General features: G+C 46.3%; 1 protein-coding gene across 3 annotated transcripts in view; it reads left to right on the plus strand.

Annotated features, from left to right (window-relative positions):
- Positions 1 to 866: 866 nt before the first annotated feature.
- TMEM67 (transmembrane protein 67) overlaps positions 867 to 27,127 on the plus strand; it is a 93,178-nt gene continuing 66,917 nt past the window's right edge. For 2 of the 3 annotated variants that reach the window (XM_069731625.1, XM_069731626.1), the window contains exons 1-4: positions 876 to 1,123; positions 16,476 to 16,561; positions 17,157 to 17,247; positions 20,370 to 20,469. In XM_069731625.1, the coding sequence (XP_069587726.1) occupies positions 910 to 1,123; positions 16,476 to 16,561; positions 17,157 to 17,247; positions 20,370 to 20,469 (491 nt within the window). In that variant the 5' untranslated portion in view covers positions 876 to 909. Of the gene's footprint in view, positions 1,124 to 16,475; positions 16,562 to 17,156; positions 17,248 to 20,369; positions 20,470 to 27,127 lie in introns of all 3 variants that reach the window. The other variant, XM_069731624.1, reaches the window with a different exon arrangement.

Genomic DNA, 27,127 nt, shown 5'->3' on the forward strand with positions numbered 1-27,127 from the left:
AGGGGTAGGGTTAGGGGTAGGGTTAGGGGTAGGGTTAGGGGTAGGGTTAGGGGTAGGGTTAGGGTTAGGGGTAGGGGTAGGGGTAGGGGTAGGGTTAGGGTATTTTCAGCCATTTTAACCCTAAAAAAATTCCTAGAAAACACACAGACTCTGGCTAGAAAACTGCATCAAAAAAACGCATCAAAAAACGCATCAAAAAACGCATCAAAAACGGACCAAAAAAGGACCAAAAAAAGGACCTGCGTTTTCTGCCAAGAGCTGCAGTTTTTTAAAAAACAGTCAGGAAAAAAAAAGGATGGAAATCCTGAACGTGTGAACATACCCTAAGGCTACGTTCAGACTAGCGTTGTGCTAGTGTGCGTCGGGTTAGCGTCGGGCGACGCACGCGTCATGCGCCCCTATGTTTAACATGGGGGACGCATGCGTTTTTGTTTGTTGCGTTGTGCGACGCATGCGTCTTTTTTGCCGCAAGCGTCGGACCAAGAAAACGCAACAAGTTGCATTTTTCTTAAGTCCGATTTTCGGCAAAAAACGACGCACGCGTCGCAAAACGCAGCGTTTTGCCGCGTTTTTGCGTGCGTCGTGCATTGCGTCACCGACGCAGCAGCGCACAACGCTAGTCTGAACGTAGCCTAAGCAGAGCAGTAGAAAGGCTGCCGTCATATCACTTGTCAGCAGTCTCCTGACATTAATATTGGACTTTTGGGTGAATTGATGCCTACTCCAGGTTCCAATCAGGAGCCACGTCTCATTTCTCGGAGATCGCTCCGAAAATGAAAGCAGTAACCGATTGGTTGTGGAGAATTACCGTATTGACTCGTATATATGCCCCCTTGCACGTGTGAGCGGCGCATCCTCCCGCCATCCATCCTTTCCACCCTCCCCTCTGGGGTCGCCGCCTGTTGTATCATGGACTCAGGGAAGCGGCTCATCTCAGGCTCCCGGTGCGGAGGCCTCAGGCTGCTGCGCTGCTTGTATGTAGCCGTGGCCTGCCTGCCGTGCTCCGGCCTCGCATACTCCTTCCCGCTGCAGCGTCCTCAGGACTGCACGGCGCAGCAGTACTACCACCCGGGAAACCTCTCCTGCGTGCAGTGCCCGGACACACAGAGGCCCAGCCAGGACGGTACGGACAATGCGCGGCCACCGTGCTGCGAATACCGAGCGCTGCGCTAGTGCTACTGCTGTGTGTAGCGGGGACCGGGGCTCTTATATACACGGTGGGAGGGGGCCGACCGAACTGCCAGCAGCAACCAATCAGATCACTGTTTTGGTTGTTTATCTGCGCGGGAAAAATGAAAGCAAGAATCTGATAGGTTGCTATGGGCAACTGCTCCTCCTATTCTACGCCACTGTGTATATATGAGGCACATGTTATGTATAGGCGTCATGTACCTGTGCAGCACACCGCCATTATATGTGACTGGCTGGGGTCCGTCTGGTTATATATAGTTATGTTTCACCAATCTCCCTGTTATCACCTATTCCTTACATAATGCCTGATTCACTCACCCAGCTGTCACTGTCCAGGTACAGACTGCGATGAAAGTCAATGGGAAGGGGTACAAGCGCACATGGAAGCTTTTTTTTTTTTTGCTTGTTTTTGAGGTATTTTCGCTTAAGAAATGCCTTGAAAATTGCTTAAAGAGATTGTTCACTTTCATTAAGAATTATTCCCCCTCTGCAGGTTGTGATAAAGACGCAAACAACACTGTACTCTCCCTACCCAGGTCCACCAACCACCCTACCCACCCTACCCAGGTCCACCAACCACTCTACCCACCCTACCCAGGTCCACCAACTACTCTACCCACCCTACCCAGGTCCGCCAGGGTGTCTGGCTTTGGCTCTGCTGTTGTTGCATCGATAGCCAATCAGTGAGGTCAGCGGCTCTGAGCGAGGAGTTGCCCCGCACTGGGTCACTGGGCTTACAAATTGGCTACCACACAGCCGACATGACTTTAGCGCTGCCGCCCCAGCCGTGTGCAGTGGCAGAGACTTGCTGGCGGACTCGGGGAGGGTGAGCACAGATCTTTCTGCATCTTTACAATAGTTTAACTCCAAAAAAATGCCTATAAAGCAGCCGAAAATACACTCCAAAAAGTTTGCAGAATAATTCCCAGAAAACCATTAACGAACCGCCTAAGGAAATGTTAACAAAAGCGAATCAGGACAAAAAAACAAAAGGAAAAAAAAAAAAGCGCCAGTCTTATCTGAGGCGGTTTTCACTTTGAACACCCATCGGTTTTAACCTGAAATTAACATGGTGTAAACATCACCTTACTGGTAGATTGGTGAGGAGGATAGGAGCAGTAGCACTCATACTCAACCACTGCACATTTCACACATTGGATTGGGACCCACCGTTCTTGTGATCCTGAGGGGATCCAGTCAAAAGACCCCTCCCCAGTCTACCAGTTATCGGCTACAAATTGATAACTCTTATCAACAAAAATACCTCTTGAAGGGCCTAGACACCTTTAGAGACACTTTGACCTCGATTCATCAAAGCGATTAAGTGTTGATGATTCTAACACATCGTTTTCAAAAAGGCAAAAAATATTTGCGCAAAGAAGCGCAGCACTGTTCAGACTCTTGGCATTTTCACCCCAGTTTCACACGACTCCTCCAAAATGAGCAGAGCTGTGGAAGGAGAGGGGCATGAGGCCACAGCTCGCTTACAGGTGCTTCTCAGAAAATTAGAATTTCATCAAAACGTTAATTTATTTCAGTTCTTCAATACAAAAAGTAAACCTCATATTATATAGAGTCACTACACACAGAGTGATCTATTTCACATGTTTATTTCTGTTAATGTTGATGATTATGGCTTACAGCCAATGAAAACCCAAAAGTCATTATTTCAGTAAATTAGAATACTTTATAATACCAGCTTGAAAAATTATTTTAAAATCTGAAATGTTGGCCGACTGAAATGTATATTCAGTAAATGCACTCAATACTTGGTCGGGGCTCCTCTGGCATCAATTACTGCATCAATGTGGCGTGGCACGGAGGCGATCAGCCTGTGGCACTGCTGAGGTGTTATGGAAGCCCAGGTTGCTTTGATAGCAGCCTTCAGCTCATCTGCATTGTTGGGTCTGGTGTCTCTCATCTTCCTCTTGACAATACCCTATAGATTCTCTATGGGGTTAAGGTCAGGCGAGTTTGCTGACCAAGTCCTGCTGGAGAATGAAATTTCCATCTCCAAAAAGCTTGTCGGCAGAGGGAAGCATGAAGTGCTCTAAAATTTCCTGGTAGACGGCTGCACTGACTTTGGTCTTGATAAAACACAGTGGACCTACACCAGCAGATGACATGGCTCCCCAAACCATCACTGATTGAAGAAACTTCTCAATAGACCTCGAGCAGCTTGGATTGTGGCCTCTCCACTCTTTCTCCAGACTCTGGGACCTTGATTTCCAAATAAAATGGAAAATTTACTTTCATCTTAAAACACCTTGGACCACTAAGCAACAGTCCAGTTCTTTTTTTCCTTGGCCCAGGTAAGACGCTTCTGGCGTTGTCTATTGGTCATGAGTGGCTTGACACTAGGAATGCGACACTTGTAGCCCATGTCCTGGATACGTCTGTGTGTGGCGGCTCTTGAAGCAATGACTCCAGCTGCAGGCCACTCCTTGTGAATCTCCCCCAAATTTTTGAATGGCTTTTTCTTAACAATCCTTTCAAGGCTGCGGTTATCTCGGTTGCTTGTGCACCTTTTTCTACCACACTATTTTTCTTCCACTCAACTTTCCATCAATATTTGGATACAGCACTGTGTGAACAGCCAGCTTATGTAGCAATGACCTTTGGTGGCTTACCCTCCTTGTGGAATGTGTCAGTGACTGCCTTCTGGACATCTGTCAGGTCAGCAGTCTTCCCCATGATTGTGGAGTCTACTGGAGCAGACTAAGGGACCTTTTTAATTACGGTGCTTAGGAAGCCTTTTCAGGTGTTTATTGTTAATTATTCTAATTTACTGAGATAATGACTTTTGAGTTTTCATTGACTGTCAGCCATAATCATCAACATTAACAGAAATAAACACTTGAAATAGATCACTCTGTTTGTAATGACTTTATATGATGTAGCATTCAACACTGTGGATCATCAGCTCCTCCTCACTATGTTCCGCTCCATCGGCCTCAAGGACACCGTTCTCTCCTGGTTCTCCTATCTTCTCTCTGATTGCTCCTTCACTGTATATTTTGCTGGTTCCTCCTCCTCTCACCTTCCCCTTACTGTTGGGTTTCCTCAAGGATCAGTCCTAGGCCCCCTTCTCTTCTCTTTGTATTCTGCCCCTATTGGACAAACAATCAGTAGATTTGGTTTCCACTTCTTCTGATATCACGCCGACCTTTTTAGAAAACACCAGTGATTGTCTTACCGCTGTCTCTAACATCATGTCCTCCCTCTATCTTAAACTGAACCTATCAAAAACTGAACTCGTGTTCTCTTCCTCTACTAACCTACCTTTGCCTGACATTGCCATCTCCGTGTGTGGGTCCACCATTACTCCAAAGCAACATGCCCGCTGCCTTGGGGTCATACTTGATTCCGAGCTTTCATTCACCCCCCACATCCGACCACTGGCTCGATCTTCTTATCTGCATCTCAAAAACATTTCTAGAATTTGCCCTTTTCTTACTTTTGACTCTGCAAAAACTCTTACTGTTTCACTTATTCATTCTCGTCTGGACTATTGTAACTCTCTACTAATCGGCCTCCCTCTTACCAAACTCTGCCCGCTCCAATCTGTCCTGAATGCTGCTGCCAGGATCATATTCCTCACCATCCCTTACACCGATGCCTCTACCCTGTGCCAGTTATTACACTGATTACCCATCCACTCAAGAATCCAAAAACTACTACCCTCACCCACAAAGCACTCCATGGCTCAGAACCACCCTACATCTCCTCCCTGGTCTCAGCCTACCACCCTACCCGTGCCCTCCGCTCCGCTAATGACCTCAGGTTAGCATCCTCAATAATCAGAACCTCCCACTCCCGTCTCCAAGACTTTACACGTGCTGCGCCGATTCTTTGGAATGCACTACCCAGGTTAATGCGATTAATCCCCGATGAGGAGAAAATGGTGTGCACTCTGGTCTAAAATGTGAGGTGTAGGCGGAATGGACTGTGATAGTCCCAGCACGTAGTAGTAGAAATTCACCGCACACTCTTTAGTTAGTTTGCAAGCCTGTTTTCACAATTTATTCCAAAGAAAATCTCAAAGGAAGTATACACAAGCCAACAGGCTTGCAAACTAACTAAAGAGTGTGCGGTGAATTTCTACTACTAATCCCCAATCCCCACAGTTTTAAGCGTGCCCTAAAAACTCATTTGTTCAGACTGGCCTACCGCCTCAACGCATGTACCCAACTATCTCTGTGTGGCCCATTCAAAAAAAAATCTTAAACCATAATCAGGTTCCTCGCATCATGTTCTCATACACTTTATGCAGTTAATAGCCCTCTGTGTCTGTACTTCTACATACTTAGGCAGTTAACTGGTTCATGCAGCTTTACATGAACACCCGAGCCTTACACTATGGCTGGTCCGAATAACTAAAGCAATTGTTACCATCCACCTCTCGTGTCTCCCCTTTTCCTCATAGTTTGTAAGCTTGCGAGCAGCAGGGCCCTCATTCCTCTTGGTATCTATTTTGAACTGTGATTTCTGTAAGGGCTTGTTTCCACATGCGAGAAACACGTCCGTGTCTCGCATGTGGAAACGAAGCTCTGGCGCCGGCACTTTGGAGCGGAGCGTGCGTCTCCATGTGTTGCTATGTGGCCGCACACTCCGCTCCACAGTGCCGGCGCCAGAGCTTCGTTTCCACATGCGAGACACGGACGTGTTCCTCGCAAGTGAAAACAAGCCCTTATGCTGTAATGTCTATTGTATGTACAAGTCCCCTCTATAATTTGTAAAGCGCTGCGGAATATGTTGGCGCTATAAAAATACAATTATTATTATTAATATGTGAGTTTCAATTTTCGTATTGAAGAACTGAAACAAATTTAACTTTTTGATGATATTCTAATTTTGTGAGAAGCACCTGTAAGTCATGATGAACTGAGGCGTTCCTTACTCCAGGCACTGACTGGACTAGGATTTGTGGCTTGCTGCATGGAGGCGCACACCACTTTTCATATGAATCGGGAACATCTGTCTCCAACATGGCCCCTCATCAAGAGCGGCATGTAAATCGCTGATCATGATGAATCGGGGCATTCTTACATACTACATGTATTTCTCTATCGCCTTTCATTGGGGGACACAGAAACCATGGGTGTATGCTGCTGCCACTAGGAGGCTGACACTATGCAAATAAAAAAGTTAGCTCCTCCTCTGCAGTGTACACCCTACCGACAGGAAGTAGGATATTCAGTTTAGCTTAGTGTCAGTAGGAGGTGGACACGGGTCTTTCATTAGACCCTTATCTACCTCAATGTGCGTCGTTTCTTTTCAGATTTTTCCAGAGGGATACAGGGTGAACAGTCACACCTGTAGTCCCACTATGCGGACTATGAGTACGGCGTGTACTGCCACCCCGTATCCTCATAGATCCCTCTCCAGGACCAAGATCCTAGCACACCAGCATGCTCAGAAGTCCGGTCCTGGTTTTCCAGCGGCGCCGGTCTCTCCTTTAGGTCCCGGCTTCAGCTGGGGCCTACTTCGGCGCCACGTCCCGTCCCTGCGGTCCTGGCAGGCTGCCGCGCTGCTCTGCGGTGCACTGTTCCGGGGCCGCGGTCTCTTTTTCAGCGGCACCGGCCTCTAATTTAGGTCCCGGCTCCCGCCGGGGCCTACTTCCGGTACCGCGCTCCTTCACTTCCTTCGGGCGGGCTTTCTCCCGCCCGACAAACTGTGCCCTGCAATCTCCGCCTACCGGCGCCATGTGGGCTGTCTCCGCCCCTTCCCCCACGTCGCTGCTGAGCCAGGGCAGGAGATTCCAACGTGCTCGCATTTTCTCCTGGGGGCACAGCACATCATCTGCGCGGATCACACCAGAGGCTGCAGGGCAGCAGCTCCATCTTTCTGTTCCACTGCTGTTCTTCAGGCCTGCAGTAAGTTCCGGACAAGAGTGCCCCAGATGTGTCTACCTGCTCTCCTAGGGGCTATTGTTCCTGAGGAGCATCTTCCAAGCCGTGCAGCCTTCCATCTGGACACCGCAGCGCCTGCCGTGAGTACCTCTGCACCGCAGTTTGACTCAAACCCCTAATCTTCTGACATTTCCCTTATGGGCCCGTTCGGTCTAATTTTAAGGGAGGTCGCTCCCGGCCTCCGACCTTTTCCTGTGTCTTAGTGAAACACTTTCAGGGTTCGCCTTGTAACCACAAGCTCCCTTCAGGCAGGCCTGCAGCAACCCACATTTTGTTCCCGCTGCTCCGCCTCAGAGCGAAGTCCCCACCCCAGGTTGGGCCTCCCCTCTGTCTCTATCAGTAGCGGATCTCACACGGGTGTCCCAGACCCTTGTGTCCGTGCTCGATCGGTTGCCCCTGCAGCCTTCCGTAGTAGCCAGCGGGTCGCAGGAAGCTCTGTCCGAGTTTTCCAATACAGGCCGCGAAAGATTCAATCGGGAACGCCAGTCTGAGTTATCTTCTCGGTCCATCTCGCCCCACGGTCTTTCTCTGCGGTCGAGTTTCCCCTTATCCTCCCCCCCCCCCCCCCCCGGAGTCAGGCGAGGCTTTCTCTGATGTGCCTTCGGAGGATAATTTGGGGCCGGAGTCGAACCATATCTTATCATGAGGGATATGGTTCAAAGCCTCATTGGAGCGTCCAATCTGACTTGTGGCTACAAAGATTCCTCTACGAAACCTGCAGATCAGGCAGTTTCGTTTAGACGGTCTAAACTACCTCCCAAGGGATTCGCTCCTCATCCTGAATCGAGGAGCTTCTGGCCAGAGAAAGAGCGAATTCGACCAGACGTTCTCAAAGAGGAAAGCGTCTTGAAGTCTCATATCTCTTTCCTCCGGATCTCATCGCCAACTGGAATGAGAGGTGATGGAGAACGACCTCTCCCCCTGTGGATCCGCCGGCCGCTAGACTTGCCACCAACACAGTCCTCACGCTGTCCGGTGGGGCGACTCTGACAGGTTCCATCGATAGGATCATGGAATCCTTTGTGAATTCGGCTCTCGAACCTGCCGCATCATCCCTATGCCCGCTTGCACTTGGGTTTCGAAGTCGGTATCCGAAGGGGCTAAAACAACTCCATTGGGGCATTCTAGCCGGAGCTCCACCAGACTGGCTGGCGGAAGTTACCACCCAGATTACTCATGCCGGGGAATAATGTGTTCTCTGGACGTCGCGTCTTCTGCCGCTCAGACACCCGGTAATGTTGTTGCCAGCCGTCGTTCTGTTTGGCTCAAGAGTCATCAAAGAAGTCCCTTACGAGCCTGGCTTTTTCAAGGATCACGTCCTTTCGGTTCCAAGCTGGACCAAGTTATTAAGGACGCCACTGGCGGCACCAGTTCTCTTAGGCGGCAACTTCGGTCCTTTTCGGCCTTTTTTGCGTCGTTTCGCGGCATCAGATTCCTTTTCGCAACAGAGGCCACAGGCACGTTAAGAAAATAAGGTATTCTTCGACTCACTCCTTCCTGGCGTCCCCGCTACTCCTAAGGTGGATTCTTCAGGTCCAGGACTGGAAGTTCCACCTAGGCATGACCCACGACTAGACTCTAGCCCGTTTCTCCTGTTCCTCAGGGACGTCTGGGTCTCCTCAGTAGAGGACGCATGGGCCAGGGCACTTGTATCCTCTAGATACAAAATCTTCATTTCACGGCGCTGGGATCGTTTTCTTCGAATCCCAACCTCCAAGAGACCCCGCTCTAGTCCCGGGTTTCTTTACAGCCATTGTTTCCCTCCTTAGATCCGGGGTAATCGTTCCCGTCCCAGAACAGGAACGGTTCAACGGTTCACAGGCTTCTCTTCGAATCAGAGGACGACAAGGTTCGTCCCAGTCCGGATCTCAATTTGCTGAACAGGAGGTTTCGTCGGAGACACTTCAGGATGATATTCCCTCGTTCAGTAATCGCTTCCATGGAGGCTTAGGAATTTCGGTTTCAGGCTCCCGAAAGTCTATCCATCTTCCCGACACTCTAGCCGTTGCGGGTGGCTCGTCAACAGGAAGAAGTTCCATCTTGTTCAGCGCCTCGTATCTCCGGGCATGTTCTTCGACACTTGTCGGACCAGAGTCTTCCTTCCCGAACACAGGATATCCCTCCTTTGTCAGGAAGTTTGCTTGCTCCAGGGTTTTCGGCTCCCCTCCTTTCCGATGGGCCTTAAAGGTCCTAAGGAGGTTGGTTGCAACATCGGGAGCAATTTTCCCTTCGCCCGTTTCATTCAAGACTTCTTCAGCAGGCTATTCTATCACAGGGGGACAGGTATGTCTTCTCCCTGCATCGTCCGATCCGGCTTTCCCCCCGGGTCAAACGGTTCCTCGACTGGTGGCCGAGGTCACTTCTCTTATCCCAGAGTAGATCCTTCACAGCATATCTTTCCTTTCAGTTCCCTGGCAGGTGGTGACGACGGACGTCAGCCCGCTCGGTGGAGGCGCGGGGCTTTGTCACCTGTTCTTTTCAGGGTTGTTGGTCGGTGCAGGAGTCCTCCTTGCCGATCAATGTCCTCGAGTTCCGGATCATCTTTCTGTCTTTCCTTCACTGGGTAAGGATTCTCAGCAGCCTAGACAGACAATGACACAGCAGTGGCATATATCTACCACCAGGGGTGGACTCGGCGGTCTCTGGCCTCGGCCGAGTTTCCAGGATCCTCCTTTGGATAAAGGTAACGGTCCTGGTGAGCTCCGCAGTGCATGTCCCCAGCGTGGACATTTAGGCCGCCGACTTCCTCGGCCGCGAGGGCCTTGTGGCAGGGGACTGGTACTTCAGGAGGTTTCCTATCGGATTGCTCTTCGATTGGGGGACTCCAGATGTGCACCTCATGGCGTCCCGATTGAATAGGAAGGTCCCTTGGGTCGGTCCAAGGTCCCGCGATCCTCTCACAGTGGTGTTAACACTCTGGCCATTCCTTGGTTGCAGTTCGCGCTCCCCTATCGGTTCCCACCCCTTTCCCTTGCTTTCCAAGCTGTCGAAAAGATCAAGGCGGGATGGGTGTCGGTCATTCTGATCGTCCCGGATTGGCCCAGGAGGTCTTGGTTTGCGGACATCATCAATCTTCTCCCGGTCACCCCTGGTGCCTTCCAAACAGACCCGATCTGCTGTCTCAGGGTCCGATCTGCCACCCGAATTATCGGTCGCTCAGTTTAATGGCGTGGCTGTGGACTCCACAGTTCTAAGAGCGTCCGGTCTTTCGGCCCGGATGGGTCACGCTATAATCCAGGCTAGGAAGCCTTCGTCTTCTTTCAGGATCTACTATCGTACCTGAAAGGCTTACTTTCGTTGATGCGAGTCCAACCGCTTTTCACCTATGTCCTTTCCCTGCCTTCCATTTGGTTTTCCTTCAGGCAGGACTGGATTTGGGCTTCGCTCTCAGTTCCATAAAGGGCCAGGTTCCTGCGCTCTTCTTCCCTTTAAGAAGACGTTATCTTCTCAGCCACAGGTTAAGACCTTCCTTCAAGGAGTAGCCCACTCTGTCCCTCTGTACAGGGCCTCTGTGGATTCATGGGATTTAACCCCTTCATGACCCAGCCTATTTTGACCTTAAAGACCTTGCCGTTTTTTGCAATTCTGACCAGTGTCCCTTTATGAGGTAATAACTCAGGAACGCTTCAACGGATCCTAGCGGTTCTGAGATTGTTTTTTCGTGACATATTGGGCTTCATGTTAGTGGTAAATTTAGGTCAATAAATTCTGCGTTTATTTGTGATAAAAACGGAAATTTGGCGAAAATTTTGAAAATTTCGCAATTTTCACATTTTGAATTTTTATTCTGTTAAACCAGAGAGATATGTGACACAAAATAGTTAATAAATAACATTTCCCACATGTTTACTTTACATCAGCACAATTTTGGAAACAAAATTTTTTTTTGTTAGGAAGTTATAAGGGTTAAAATTTGACCAGCGATTTGTCATTTTTACAACGAAATTTACAAAACCATTTTTTTTAGGGACCACCTCACATTTGAAGTCAGTTTGAGGGGTCTATATGGCTGAAAATACCCAAAAGTGACACCATTCTAAAAACTGCACCCCTCAAGGTACTCAAAACCACATTCAAGAAGTTTATTAACCCTTCAGGTGCTTCACAGCAGCAGAAGCAACATGGAAGGAAAAAATGAACATTTAACTTTTTAGTCACAAAAATTATCTTTTAGCAACAATTTTTTTATTTTCCCAATGGTAAAAGGAGAAACTGAACCACGAAAGTTGTTGTCCAATTTGTCCTGAGTACGCTGATACCTCATATGTGGGGGTAAACCACTGTTTGGGCGCACGGCAGGGCTTGGAAGGGAAGGAGCGCCATTTGACTTTTTGAATCAAAAATTGGCTCCACTCTTTAGCGGACACCATGTCACGTTTGGAGAGCCCCCGTGTGCCTAAAAATTGGAGCTCCCCCACAAGTGACCCCATTTTGGAAACTAGACGCCCCAAGGAACTTATCTAGATGCATAGTGAGCACTTTGAACCCCCAGGTGCTTCACAAATTAATCCGTAAAAATGAAAAAGTACTTTTTTTTCACAAAAAAATTCTTTTAGCCTCAATTTTTTCATTTTCACATGGGCAACAGGATAAAATGGATCCTAAAATGTGTTGGGCAATTTCTCCTGAGTACACCAATACCTCACATGTGGGGGTAAACCACTGTTTGGGCACATGGTAAGGCTCGGAAGGGAAGGAGCGCCATTTGACTTTTTGAATGAAAAATTATTTCCATCGTTTGAATGAAAAATTATTTCCATCGTTAGCGGACACCATGTCGCGTTTGGAGAGCTCCTGTGTGCCTAAACATTGGCGCTCCCCCACAAGTGACCCCATTTTGGAAACTAGACCCCCCAAGGAACTTATTTAGATGCCTAGTGAGCACTTTAAACCCTCAGGTGCTTCACAAATTGATCTGTAAAAATGAAAAAGTACTTTTTTTTCACAAAAAAATTCTTTTCGCCTCAATTTTTTCATTTTCACATGGGCAGTAGGGTAAAATGGATCATAAAATTTGTTGGGCAATTTCTCCCGAGTACGTCGATACCTCATATGTGGGGGTAAACCACTGTTTGGGCACTCGGCAGGGCTCGGAAGGGAAGGCGCGCCATTTGACTTTTTGAATGGAAAATTAGCTCCAATTGTTAGCGGACACCATGTCGCGTTTGGAGAGCCCCTGTGTGCCTAAACATTGGAGCTCCCCCACAAGTGACCCCATTTTGGAAACTAGACCCCCCAAGGAACTTATCTAGATGCATATTGAGCACTTTAAACCCCCAGGTGCTTCACAGAAGTTTATAACGCAGAGCCATGAAAATAAAAAATAATTTTTCTTTCCTCAAAAATGATTTTTTAGCCTGGAATTTCCTATTTTGCCAAGGATAATAGGAGAAATTGGACCCCAAATATTGTTGTCCTGTTTGTCCTGAGTACGCAGATACCCAATATGTGGGGGTAAACCACTGTTTGGGCGCACGGCAGGGCTCGGAAGGGATGGCACGCCATTTGGCTTTTTAAATGGAAAATTAGCTCCAATCATTAGCGGACACCATGTCACGTTTGGAGAGCCCCTGTGTGCCTAAACATTGGAGATCCCCCAGAAATGACACCATTTTGGAAACTAGACCCCCAAAGGAACTAATCTAGATGTGTGGTGAGGACTTTGAACCCCCAAGTGCTTCACAGAAGTTTATAACGCAGAGCCATGAAAAAAAAAAAAAAATTATTTTCTCAAAAATGATCTTTTAGCCTGCAATTTTTTATTTTCCCAAGGGTAACAGGAGAAATTTGACCCCAAAAGTTGTTGTCCAGTTTCTCCTGAGTACGCTGATACCCCATATGTGGGGGTAAATCACTGTTTGGGCACATGCCGGGGCTCGGAAGTGAAGTAGTGACGTTTTGAAATGCAGACTTTGATGGAATGCTCTGTGGGCGTCACGTTGCGTTTGCAGAGCCCCTGATGTGGCTTAACAGTAGAAACCCCCCACAAGTGACCCCATTTTGGAAACTAGACCCCGAAAGGAACTTATCTAGATGTGTGGTGAGCACTTTGAACCCCCAAGTGCTTCATAGAAGTTTATAATGCAGAGCCGTGAAAATAATAAATACGTTTTCTTTCCTCAAAAATAATTATTTAGCCCAGAATTTTTTATTTTCCCAAGGGTTACAGGAGAAATTGGACCCCAAAAGTTGTTGTCCAGTTTCTCCTGAGTACGCTGATACCCCATGAGTGGGGGTAAACCACTGTTTCAGCACACGTCGGGGCTCAGAAGGGAAGTAGTGACTTTTGAAATGCAGACTTTGATGGAATGGTCTGCGGGTGTCACGTTGCGTTTGCAGAGCCCCTGGTGTGCCTAAACAGTAGAAACCCCGACAAGTGACCCCATTTTAGAAATTAGACCCCCCAAGGCACTTATCTAGATATGTGGTGAGCACTTTGAACCCCCAAGTGCTTCACAGACGTTTACAACGCAGAGCCGTGAAAATAAAAAATCATTTTTCTTTCCTCAAAAATGATGTTTTAGCAAGCATTTTTTTGATTCACAAGGGTAACAGGAGAAATTGGACCCCAGTAATTGTTGCGCAGTTTGTCCTGAGTATGCTGGTACCCCATATGTGGGGGTAAACCACTGTTTGGGCACACGTCAGGGCTCGGAAGTGAGGGAGCACCATTTGACTTTTTGAATACGAGATTGGCTGGAATCAATGGTGGCGCCATGTTGCGTTTGGAGACCCCTGATGTGCCTAAACAGTGGTAACCCCTCAATTCTACCTCCAACACTAACCCCAACACACCCCTAACCCTAATCCCAACTGTAGCCATAACCCTAAACACAACCCTAACCGCAACACACCCCTAACCACAACCGTAACCCCAACACACCCCTAACCATAACCACAACCCTAATTCCAACCCTAACCCTAAGGCTATGTGCCCACGTTGCGGATTCGTGTGAGATATTTTCGCACCATTTTTGAAAAATCTGCGGGTAAAAGGCACTGCGTTTTACCTGCGGATTTTCCGCGGATTTCCAGTGTTTTTTGTGCGGATTTCACCTGCGGATTCCTATTGAGGAACAGGTGTAAAACGCTGCGGAATCCGCACAAAGAATTGACATGCTGCGGAAAATACAACGCAGCGTTTCCGCGTGGTATTTTCTGCACCATGGGCACAGCGGATTTGGTTTCCATATGTTTACATGGTACTGTAAACCTGATGGAACACTGCTGCGAATCCGCAGCCAAATCCGCACCGTGTGCACATAGCCTAATTCTAAAGGTATGTGCACACGCTGCGGAAAACGCTGCGGATCCGCAGCAGTTTCCCATGAGTTTACAGTTCAATGTAAACCTACGGGAAACAAAAATCGCTGTGCCCATGCTGCGGAAAAACTGCACGGAAACGCAGCGGTTTACATTCCGCAGCATGTCACTTCTTTGTGCGGATTCCGCAGCGGTTTTACAACTGCTCAAATAGAAAATCGCAGTTGTAAAACCGCAGTGAAATGTGCAGAAAAACCGCGGTAAATCCGCAGCGGTTTAGCACTGCGGATTTATCAAATCCGCAGCGGAAAAATCCGCAGAGGACCAGAATACGTGTGCACATACTGAAACCCTAACCCTACCCCTAGCCCTAACCCTACCCCTAGCCCTAACCCTAGCCCTAACACTAGTATTTCCAGCCATGGCCGAAGATATTTCAGCATCGGCCATGGCTGGATTGTAATATTTCACCCGTTATAATGGGTGAAATATTACAAATCGCTCTGAATGGAAGTTTCACTTTCAACAGCCAATCAGAGCGATCGTAGCCACGAGGGGGTGAAGCCACCCCCCCTGGGCTAAACTACCACTCCCCCTGTCCCTGCAGATCGGGTGAAATGGGAGTTAACCCTTTCACCCGATCTGCAGGGACGCGATCTTTCCATGACGCCGCATAGGCGTCATGGGTCGGATTGGCACCAACTTTCATGACGCCTACGTGGCGTCAAAGGTCGGGAAGGGGTTAAAGGTTGTGCTGGTTATTCTCAGGGGTTCCCCCCTTTTGAGCCTCTCAGGGAGTTTTCCCTGTCAGTTCTATCTCGGAAGGTGGCTTTTCTCAAGTCCATCTCTTCGATCCGCCGCGTGTTTGAGTTGGCGGCCATTTCTTGCCGACCTCCTTTATGGTTTTTCCATTTGGTTTTCCTTTATGGTTTTTCCACCAGGACAAGGTGGTCCCAGGCCTCCGCCTTCCTTCTTTTCACGAGGTGGTTTTCATCTTTCCACCTCAGCGAGGACATCGTTTTGCCTTCCTTTTGTCCAGCTCCGACTCATCCTCTGGAGCGATCGTTGTACAGGCTGGACCCCGTCAGGGCAGTGAGGATCTCCCTGGCTAGCACGGCCGCTTTCCGAAAGATGGATTCTCTTTTCGTCATCCTTGATGGCGTGCGTAGAGACCTGCTGGCTTCCAAGGCGACTATTGTTCGCTCGATCAGAACGGCAATTTTGGAAGCTTACCGGGTCAAGAACAGAGTGCCCCTCCTGAGATAAAGGCTCACTCTACCCGGGCAGTCGGCGCTTCCAGTGTGGTACGTCACAGGGGCTTTCGCCGACGGCTTTGCAAAGCGGCAACCTGGTCTTCCATCCACACGTTTCGCCGGACTACGGCGGACTCCAGCCTGGGCAGAAGGATCCTGCAGGCGGCAGTGGTGAGTCCTCGTACTTGATGGAAGTCTGTTTTTCCCACCCCAGGGACTGCTTTGGGACGTCCCATGGTTTCTGTGTCCCCCAATGAAAGGCGATAGAGAAAACAGGATTTTTGGTTGCTTAGCGTAAAATCTGTTTCTCGGAGCCTTCATTGGGGGACACAGCTCCCTCCCAAGTTGAACAGCTCTGTTTACTGTATACGTTTGAGTTCTTTGAATACTCTTTGAGTGCTTGAAACTGTTAATCTATGGAGCGCCGTGGAATTTGTTGGCGCTATGTGGATAAAGTTTATTATGTTATTATTATTCTTTCTCTTTTACACGTTGCTTCTCCTACTGCTTTCTCACTAACTGAATATCCTACTTCCTGTCGGTAGGGTGTACACTGCAGAGGAGGAGCTAACTTTTTTATTTGCATAGTGTCAGCCTCCTAGTGGCAGCAGCATACACCCATGGTTTCTGTGTCCCCCAATGAAGGCTCCGAGAAACAGATTTTACGGTAAGCAACCAAAAATCCTGTTTTTCAGCTAAATCATTTTCGCAAATGGTTTAATTTAAAATGGTTGTTCCTTTTTGAATAGTGTGGATATTTTCAGTGGATGTTTATATTCAGTATTAATATATGGGTATTCCATCTCATGAATATTACCTGCTGCCATCTGAGAACATGCTGCTCTCTTTCCCTCAGGCATCGCTTGTGACTGTCTCCCAGGATATAAGCTTCTTTCCAAGAATGACCACAGTGTCCATTGCCAGAAATGTCCCGATAACCTGGTGAGTATTTGACTAAGCCCATGTTCACACGTTCAGTATTTGGTCAGTATTTTACCTCCGTATTTGTATCCAAAACCAGGAGTGGGTGATAAATCCAGAAGTGATGGCGTGTTTCTATTCTGCTTTTCCTCTGATTATTTAGCTCTTGTTGTTTTTTTTTTTTTTAAGTGTGTTACGCATTTTGTTGTAACCTCTAAGGAATAGCTACGCATTTACGTTCTCCCTACCGTAATTACTCCCTATTAAAGAATTTATTTACATCTATCTTACCCCCCTCCCTTTTCTCATCCTATTATGGGCGCATTACCGAAAGTCGTCGATTTGTATACATTTGGTCACATGACAACTAGCCGTGCGCAACCTCACACAATACAAGTGTACTGAGTGAGTCCGGACACTTCTAGTCGGAATGTGGCCAGAAGTGTGCAAATCGAATACTTGCGAATAAATGACCGCATGTTCCCAACGCCGGAACATCCTCACAGTGCAGATTACGCATAAGGCCGGACAACCCCTTTAAATTAAAAGTACATTTTCTATCAGTTCTATCTTCTCTCTGGTTAAATAAAACATATGAACTGATGTTCTCTTTCAGGGCGTTACAACCGATGGGTGGAATTGTATTAAATGTCCTGGTGGATTAACGTTATCTAGAAAGTGCCAGTGTTCAATTGGGAAGATTTTAGGTAATTTTTTTTTTTTACTTGTCACAAATTGTTGGTAGCATGATTTAATGCCGTGGACACATTTGCATCATCTTTTTAATTCCTTGCATTTTGTACTAATAAAACTTCTTTGCTAATTAAACATTTGCCTTTGTTTGGTTTCTGAGGCTGAGATTTATTTCCATGTAGTACATAACAAACTGCAGAATGCCTCGGAGTGAGACTGGACGTGCAAAACCTGGAGCGGTCAATGGTGGTAGCTTGTGGTCAATGGCGGTAGCTTTTGTCAGTATGACAGTTTCGCACCTTGTGGTCTCGCCTTCTGGCTAAGTTCACACCAGCATATAAAAAAAAAAAATCTGCGTTTCATACTGGGAACACAAACTGTTTTTTTTTTTATTGCTTGTCATCTGTGTGCGGTCCTTTTTTTTTTTTTTTTTTTTTTTTAACACCAGCAGTTCTTAAAAAAACTACAAGACTAAATAAATACAATTTCCTATGTTAAAGAACCTCAATGTGTCTGTAAAAATCAGACTTCATTGGTCGAGTCTCGTCTGACACATGGAAGAAAACAGTGTATGCTGTGATTTATTTTTCACCCGCAGATTCGGGTGAAAAAAAAAATCTTTTATGGCGCAGCATGTGGCTCAGTGGTTTTCTGCACTATATCCGCATCTCCTGGCAGAATCCGCAGCCGCGGATTTGCAGCAGTTTTTATGCTGATTTTGTGCGGATTTTGTGCGGATTTTCAGCGGTTTTGGGCCACTGCTGAATTTTAACATAGAGGGGTGCAGAACCGCTGCAGATCCGCACAAAAGAAGTGACATGCACTTCTTTGAAATCCGCAGCAATTCCGCACTGATTTTTCTGCACCATCTGCACAGCTTTTTTTTTCCATAGACTAACATTATACTGTACATCACAGTGCGGATCTGCAGCGTTTCTGCGCGGTAAAATCCGCTGCGGATCCGCAGCAAATCCGCATCGTGTGCACATAGCCTTAAGGTCAGGAGAGCCGTGACCCCTCTTGACATGGTAGTCTGTACTCTGAGCGTGAATGTCATATATGTGAATCCATGCTTAGACATAAATCATGTTACAAAATCATTCAGGAATGGACAGAGATGTGACATCTGCAATCTGCAGTCTATCATTTGGCGTTCTCCCATACATCCATTCTGCCTCTTGCTATGTACTACATGTGCTCCAGAACCCAAGAAAATGAACATGTTTAATTAAACTCAGTTAGATTTTTTTTTTTTTTAGCACAAAATAGTTTATTAATAATAATAATAATAAAAAAAAAAAATTAATGCAAAGATATCCATACCCTATAACCGTGTTGACTACATCTCCAGCCTATCTGGCAGACCTTTTTCTCCCCTGAAAGGCTCGGCTTTTCTTCAGCAGGTGAGTCTCCTGATATTACCTGAGCTACAGACTCTTCTTTGCCAAGTTCATATTCCTGGAGTCTGTAATGAGGGCCGTCGGAGGAGACTCTGCTGATAAGGTCCTTAATGGTCTAGGTGTCAGGGGGCTGCTAAAAGTCTTGGATTCTTGTGCAGTCAGCAGCGCAAATCTTTTTACACGAATAGAGATAGACCATCCTTGTATATCTCGATGCAGTTCCTGTGCACTATTCATGGCTCAAGGGCAATTTTCTGCTTAAAAAGTTCTGGAAATTTAGCAAGTGTGCTCCAAAGTGTCTAAAGATTCAGTAATACAACACAAGAGCAAGGAATCGGATGGAAACTGAAGCCGCATTCACCAGTGTCATGACAAAGTAATCACAAGTAATGTAGCTTCCCTTCTGCAGCCTTTACTCTATTACTGTTACAATATTAGGGCGAATGTTTAAGCTGTCCACTACTAGGACAACCCCTTCTTGCAACATGTTTGACCCCCATTAAAAAAAATAAAGCCTATACTCTCCTCCCATGCCAGCACCCTTCCCGCGGTGTCGGCACTCACTCTCCCGGGGCTCCCGTGCTGTTTTTGTGATGCCATCCCCCAATCAGTACTGACGTCACAGTCCCTGCCTTCAGACAAATCGAGCATGAAGAAGAAGTCTGGGCTGCAGCTGATCTCAGACTTCCTCTTCCTGCTCAATTTTTACAGGAGGAGGGGACAGTGACGCCAGCACTGATTGGATGTCGGCGTCACGTGTCCCAACAACCGCATGGGAGTCCCGAGAGACTGAGTGAAGACAAGGCGGGAACGGCGATAGCAAGGGAGGTGAGTATAGGCTTTATTATTTTATGGGGCCCAAGCGAGGGGTATGAGAAGTTGTCCAAGTAGTGGACAACTTGTTTAAAGGGGTTGTCCCGTCTTTTGATAAGTCTGCAGACTGTTATCACCACCCTTTGTGTCCAGTAGCTCTTTCATTGTTAGGCTGCGTTCACACGAGGAGCTTTTAGTGAGTTCTTTTTATGTTGCGTACTTTTTTTTTAAAAATGCAAGTAACCTATTTTACTTAAAGGGACACTGTCACCTGAATTTGGAGGGAACAATCTTCAGCCATGGAGGCGGGGTTTTTGGGTTTTTGATTCACCATTTCCTTACCCGCTGGCTGCATGCTGGCTGCAATATTGGATTGAAGTTCATTCTCTGTCCTCCATAGTACACGCCTGCGCAAGGCAATCTTGCCTTGTGCAGGCATGTACTATGGAGGACAGAGAATAAACTTCAATCCAATATTGCAGCCAGCATTCAGCCAGCGGGTAAGGAAAGGGTGAATCAAAAACCCCGCCTCCATGGCTGAAGATTGTTCCCTCCAAATTCAGGTGACAGTGTCCCTTTAATGGGAGCAGAAATGGTGCAGAAAATCTGAAACATCAAAAACTCACCAAAAGCTCATCATGGGAACCTAGCCATAGGAGTTTTCCTGCTGGATCCTCTTTCCCGTCAGTAAACAAATGTACACAATTTTGCAGGATTTTCCTTATTACTGATACGCGGCTTGGATAATGCTGCCAATACACAACCTGGTCCAATCAGACCCGTCTATAGGACTGTTGTGGGTGTAAAGGAATTGGAGAAGGACTTCAATAGAAAGCAGAATGATACTCGTTGCTACTTATAATTAGGGTTTTTGCATCTGGACTCTAGAATTTCAGCTTTATTTTCTCATTCATTTCATTTAGTGGAAAGGGCCAGTAATGGGACATTGCTGCACGAAGCTGGATGTGTCGACTGTGACGGGTTTGAGCCATCCTTCACATGGCCTGATGCTTCTGGATTCTGGTATTTTCTTTGCACTTTTTATATTATGTTATGTATTCCTTACTACACCATTAATTGAGTAGTGTTCACTGCCATTCATTGCACGTGTGCAATATTCAGGCTACAGACATGGGATGAGCTTGCAGGTTAATAGTATTCTGAACCTGCCCGGCGTATACAATTTGCGTCCCGCTGCTGGGAGGAAATTAGCTTTATTCCTCCCTCAGTGTTCACGCTTCAGTCACAAGGGTGCTGCCAGCTCAGGTTCAGTCACCGCTCTGCGTAAAGAGAGATGCGGCTGTAACCGCACTCCCAGCACTGACTGACAGCCAACACTGACTGACAGCCAGCCCTAACGCTTAGTCTTCTGTCAGTCAGTGGCGGGGGCATGGTTAGAGCCACCGCTCTCTATACACAGAGTAATGGCTGGACCCACATCGGCACCTCCTCGTGACTGAAATCTAAAAGCTGCCAGGCAGTAGGGCTCAAAGTGCGGTCGCCAGGAAGGTTCAGAACACTATTAACCTGCAGACTAACCCCATATCTGCAGGCTAATAGCATTTTATCACTTGACAGGTTCCCAGACTGAACATGTGCACATATTTTTAACATTTAATGTGGTAGAGGGAAATTGTGCAATCCATAAAGACATCTGCAGAGAGGGGACATATCACCCTCACATTGCACATATGGGATTAAGTATAACTGGGGAAGTGGAAAGCTAATTATAACTAGGGAAGTGAGAAAGAGCTGACACCTCCATTGAAGTATGACCTCATACCGTGAACAGGTAATTACAACAAGAGGCGGAGAAGTACAGGGGTTTCCTCTGTTCAAAGGAATTATTTCAGACTCTCTGGAGCCAGTTGTCAATGATGAATATTGAGGTCTGCATCAATCCAATATTTATGGGAGATATATTTCCGTTGTCGTATTGAATGGACTAACATAACACATTCACTTTCATCACCATAAGGCCAGCCGAACACCTGCCATTTGTTATCGGGAAAATGGATGATACTATCCATGCCATGTTTCATCTGTATAGAAAGGAAAAATCATGATAGGAAATACGACAACAATATCTCCTGCTTGGGACCTCCAGGGGCAAAGATATCCTCAAAGTCGGGGATCTCATAAACCTCTAAAAGATCTAGCATGTCCTAGACCAGCCACCTCCCCCATATGAGCTCTCCAATGGAAGGTATGTGGGCATAACCTTGATCTAATAAAAAGCAAAGTTTGGGTTTTTTTTTTCGTCAGTCCTGGAAGATACAGCTTGCTGTGATTCTGTACTATTTTCCTAATCGGAGCGTTTACCTCTGCTAAACTCATAGCCATTTCCATGACACAGGTTTAGTACTTTTATTTTGTTATCCCTTTTATTTTATAGGATTTTTTTATACCTTGTTGTTTTGTTCCCATTTTGAAACACCTTTGTATATTTTTAAAAAACTGCCTACCTCTCCAGATTAAATATATACAATTTAATAGCTCTGTTAATGACTGCCGATATGCCTCTTAACGGCGGCAGTTAAGTGTACTTAAACCACAGCGCCGTTAATTAACGGCGCTGTGGAAAAGTGTATAGCTGCCCCCAGAGTCGGATTTTCTCTGGGGTCTCTGTTGCCGGGGGTAGCCGAGACCCCAGAGAACATGATTCGGGTCGGTTTTTACCGACCCCCCGGGTTGCGATCATCGGTAAATAACCATTTACCGGCGGCCACAAAAAAAAAAACCCGATTTCCCATTTAATTTCTCTGTCCTCCGATGTGATCGCACATCAGAGGACAGAAAATGGGGTCCCAGATAGCCCCCCGATACTCACCCGTCTCTCCCGATGCTCCTCATGGCTCCCGATGGACGCCGCCATCTTTTTCCGGGCAAGAAATGCGCATGCGCCTGCCGGCCGGCAACCGGCAGATCTTTGGGGTCTTAGCTACCGGGGATAGCCGAGACCCCCAAAGAACATGATCGAGGTTGGTTTTTACCGACACCTGTTTTGTGATCGCCGGTAATTAACCGTTTACCGACGACTGCAAAAAGAAAAAAAAAAGCGGTGATTGCACATCAGAGGACAGAAAAATAGGGGGATCAGGGACCCTGTTATACTTATCGATGTCCCTGGGTCCTTCTGCGTCCCCTCCTGGCCGCCGGCTTCTTCCTCCGGGAAGAAAATGGCGGACGCATGTGCAGTGCGCCCGCCATGATGTGCCGACCAGCAGAGGAAGATTCTTCCTCTTGTTTTATTTTGGTCACTGTGAGATCACAGTGATCAAAATAAAAAAAATTGTAAATAACCCTCCCTTTATCACCCCCTTAGTTAGGAAAAATAATAAAATAAAAAAAATGTATGTATTTCTATTTTCCATCTAGGGTAAGGGTTGGGGCTAAAGTTAGGGTTGGGGCTAAAGTTAGGGTTGGGGCTAAAGTTAGGGTTGGGGCTAAAGTTAGGGTTGGGGCTAAAGTTAGGGTTGGGGCTAAAGTTAGGGTTGGGGCTAAAGTTAGGGTTAGAGCTGGGATTAGGGTTTGGATTAGGGTTGGTATTAGGGTTAGGGTTGGCATTAGGGTTAGGTTTGGGATTAGGTTGAGATTATGATTAGGGGTGTGTTGGGCTTTGGGATTTGATTAGGGTTGGGATTAGGGTTAGGGGTGTTTTGGGGTTAGGGTTTTGATTAGGGTTATGGATTGGGTTGGGATTAGCGTTAGGGGTGTGTTGGGGTCACGGTTAGAGTTAGAATTGGGGGGTTTCCACTGTTTAGGTACATCAGGGGGTCTCCAATCGCGACAGCCAATTTTGCGCTGAAAAAGTCAAATGGTGCTCCCTTCTGAGCTCTGCCGTGTGCCCAAACAGCGGTTTACCCCCACATATGGATTATCCGCGTACTCAAGACTAATTGGACAACAACTTTTGGGGTCCAGTTTCTTCTGTTACCCTTGCACAAAAAAAACATTGGGGGCTAAAAAATCATTTTTGTGGGAAAAAAATGATTTTTTATTTTCATGACTCTGCGTCAAACTTCTGTGAAGCACTTGGGCATTCAAAATGCTCACCACATATCTAGATAAGTTTCTTGGGGGGTCTAGTTTCCAAAATAGGGTCACTTGTAGGGTATTTCTACTGTTTAGGTACATCAGGGGCTCTGAAAATGCAACATGACACCCGCAGACCATTCCATCAAAGTCTACATTTTAAAACGTCACTACTTCCCTTCCGAGCCCTGATGTGTGCGCAAACAGTGGTCCCTCCCACATATGGGGTATCAGCGTACTCAGAACAAATTGGACAACAAAGTTTGGTGCCCAATTTCTCCTGTTACCCTTGGGAAAATAAAAAATTGGGGGGGCTAAAAAAATCATTTTTGTGGAAATTTTTTTATTTTTATTTTCACGACTCTGCATTATAAACTTCTGTGAAGCAATTGGGCATTCAAAGTGCTCACCACACATCTAGATAAGTTCCTTGGGTGGTCTAGTTTCCAAAATGGGGTCACTTGTGGGGGGTGTCAACTATCTGGGTACATCAGGGGCTCTACAAACGCAACATAACGCCCGCAGACCATTCTATCAAAGTCTGCATTCCAAAACGGCGCTCCTTCCCTTCCGAGCTCTGCCATGCGCCCAAACAGTGGTCCCCCCCATATATGGGGTGTCAGCGTACTCCGCATAAATTGCACAATAAATTTTGGGGTCCAATTTCTCCTGTTACGCTTGTGAAAGCAAAAATTGGGGGTGAAATGATCATTTTGTGGAAAAAATGATTTTTTTTTATTTTCATGGCTCTACATTATAAACTTCTGTGAAGCAGTTGGGGGTTCATAGTGCTCACCACACATCTAGATAAGCTCTTTGGGGGGTCTAGTTTCCAAAATGGGGTCACTTGTGGGGGGTTTCTACTGATTAGGTACATCAGGAGCTCTGCAAATGCAACATGACTCCAGCAGACCAATCCATAATTTTAAAACGTCACTACTTCCCTTCTGAGCCCCGATGTGTGCCCAAACAGTGGTCCCCCCCAAATTATGGGGTATCGGCGTACTCAGGACAAACTGGACAAATTTTGTGGTCCAATTTCTCCTGTTACCCTTGAGAAAATAAAAAATTGCGAGCTAAAAAAATCATTTTTGAGGAACAAAAAAGGATTTTTTTTATTTTCACCGCTCTACGTTTTACATTTTTGTGAAGCACTTAGGGTTTCAAAGTGCTCACCACACATCTAGATAAGTTCCTTAATGGGTTTAGTTTCCAAAATGGGGTCACTTGTGGGGGGTTTCCACTGTTTAGGCACATCAGGGGCTCTCCAAACGCGACATGGCGTCCGATCTCAATTCCAGCCAATTCTGCATTGAAAAAGTCAAACAGAACTCCTTCTCTTCCAAGCTCTGCATTGTGCCCAAACTGTGGTTTACCCCTGCATATGGGGTATTGGCGCACTCAGGACAAATTGCACAACAACTTTTGGGGTCTAATTTCTCCTGTTACCCTTGTGAAAATAAAAATTTGGGGGCGAAAAGATCATTTTTGTAGAAAAAATTCGATTTTTTTATTTTATTTTAATTTTCACGGCTCTACGTTATAAACTTCTGTGAAGCACTTTGGGGTTCAAAGTGCTCACCGCACATCTAGATAAGTTCCTTAGGGTCTAGTTTCCAAAATGGTGTAACTTATGTGGGGTTTCCACTGTTAAGGCACATTAGGGGCTCTCCAAACGCGACATGGCGTCCTATCTCAATTCCAGCCAATTCTGCATTGAAAAAGTCAAATGGCACTCCTTCTCTTCCAAGCCCTGCCGTGCGCCCAAACAGTGGTTTACCCCCACATATGGGGTATCTGCATATTCAGGAGAAATTGCACAACAAATTTTGTGGTTCATTTTCTCTTTTTACACTTTTGAAAACAAAAAAAATTGGTTCTGAAGTAAAATGTTTGCAAAAAAAAGTTAAATGTTAATTTTTTCCTTCCACATTGTTTCAGTTGCTGTGAAGCACATCAAGGGTTAATAAACTTCTTAGGCCGGCGTCACACACAGCGTATGAAAATACGGTCCGTATATTACGGCCGTAATACGCTGAAAAGTCCCGAAAATAGTGGTCCGTAGCTCCTCCATAGGCAGGGTGTGTCACCGTTTTTTGCGCATGGCATCCTCCGTATGTAATCTGTATGGCAGCCGTAATGCGTGTTTTTATCGCAGGCTTGCAAATCCGACATACGGCTATACAAGGGATCCATGTGTTAAAAAAAAAAAAAAAACATTATATACTGTCTCACTCACTCACTCACACTCACTCACTCACTCACTCACTCACACTCTCTCTCTCTCACACTCTCTCTCTCTATATCTATATATAGTCAGTAGACAGATATATGTATATATATTAATATTTCATCCAGCGCGATATAGCAGAAAGCCGGTAATTCAATTACCGGCTTTTGCTTTCTCCTTCCTAAACCCGACATGATATGAGATCTGGTTTACATACAGTAAACCATCTCATATCACCATTTTTTTTGCATTTCTATGAAAGTTCCCACGATCTAGGAACAGCCAGCAGAGGGCGCCTCACCGCAAATGCAGGTAAATATAGATCATTGACCTATATTTAGCTTCATTCGCCGAGGTTTTGCAGAAATGAGCAGCCTGCATTAGCGGAGCTTGTGTCTGCAAAATATTTTAACCCCTTCAGATGGATCTACATCGTTGGACCTTACAGATCCTCGGAAGGTATGTATATTGTTGGTTTATTATTTTTTTTTTAATTTACAGATCGAGGGTCTTCAGTGAGTGGATTGAGAGTAGAATAAATTAATACAACAGCCTTTGTGATTTTTTTCAATAAATTAATTTTTAATAATGTGTGTGTGGTTTTTTTTTTAACCCTTTACTAGTATTGGATTAATAATGGATAGGTGTCATAATTGACGCCTCTCCATTATTAATTAGGCTTAATGTCACCTTACAATAGCAAGGTGGCATTAACCCTTCATTACCCCATATCCCACCGCTACACGGGAATGGGAAGAGAGTGGCCAAGTGCCAGAATAGGCTCATCTTACAGATGTGCCTTTTCTGGGGTGGCTGGGGGCAGATGTTTTTAGCCAGAGGGGGGGGGGGGGCAATAACCGTGGACCCTCTCCAGGCTATTAATATCTGCCCTCAGTCACTGGCTTTACTACTCTGGCGGAGAAAATTGTGCGGGAGCCCACGCCAATTTTTTCCGCCATTTAACCCCTTATTTTACTAGCTAGAATGGCCAAATTTTGCATATACACACTACTAACATTAGTAGTGTGGAATATGCAAAAAAAAATGGTGATATGAGATGGTTTACTGTATGTAAACCAGGTCTCATATCATGTCGGGTTTAGGAAGGAGAAAGCAAAAGCCGGTAATTGAATTACCGGCTTTTCTCTCTAACACCGCTGCGTATTCCTCGCAAGTCACACTGCTGGTCCGTGTGTAATCCGTATTTTTGGGGCTTCCATAGACTTTCATTGACGTTTTATTTGCGCGATACGGTGACAAACGCAGCATGCTGCGATTTTCTACGGCCGTAGAAGACGTATAATACGGATCAGTTTAATACGGCAGATAGGAGCAGGGGCATAGAGAATAATTGTGCCGTATTTTGTGCGAGTTTTACGGACGTAGTTTCTGCGCTCTTACGTCCGTAAAACTCGC

Source organism: Ranitomeya imitator, chromosome 6 (assembly GCF_032444005.1).
Source record: "Ranitomeya imitator isolate aRanImi1 chromosome 6, aRanImi1.pri, whole genome shotgun sequence".
In the NCBI taxonomy this organism is placed as follows: Eukaryota; Metazoa; Chordata; class Amphibia; order Anura; family Dendrobatidae; genus Ranitomeya; species Ranitomeya imitator.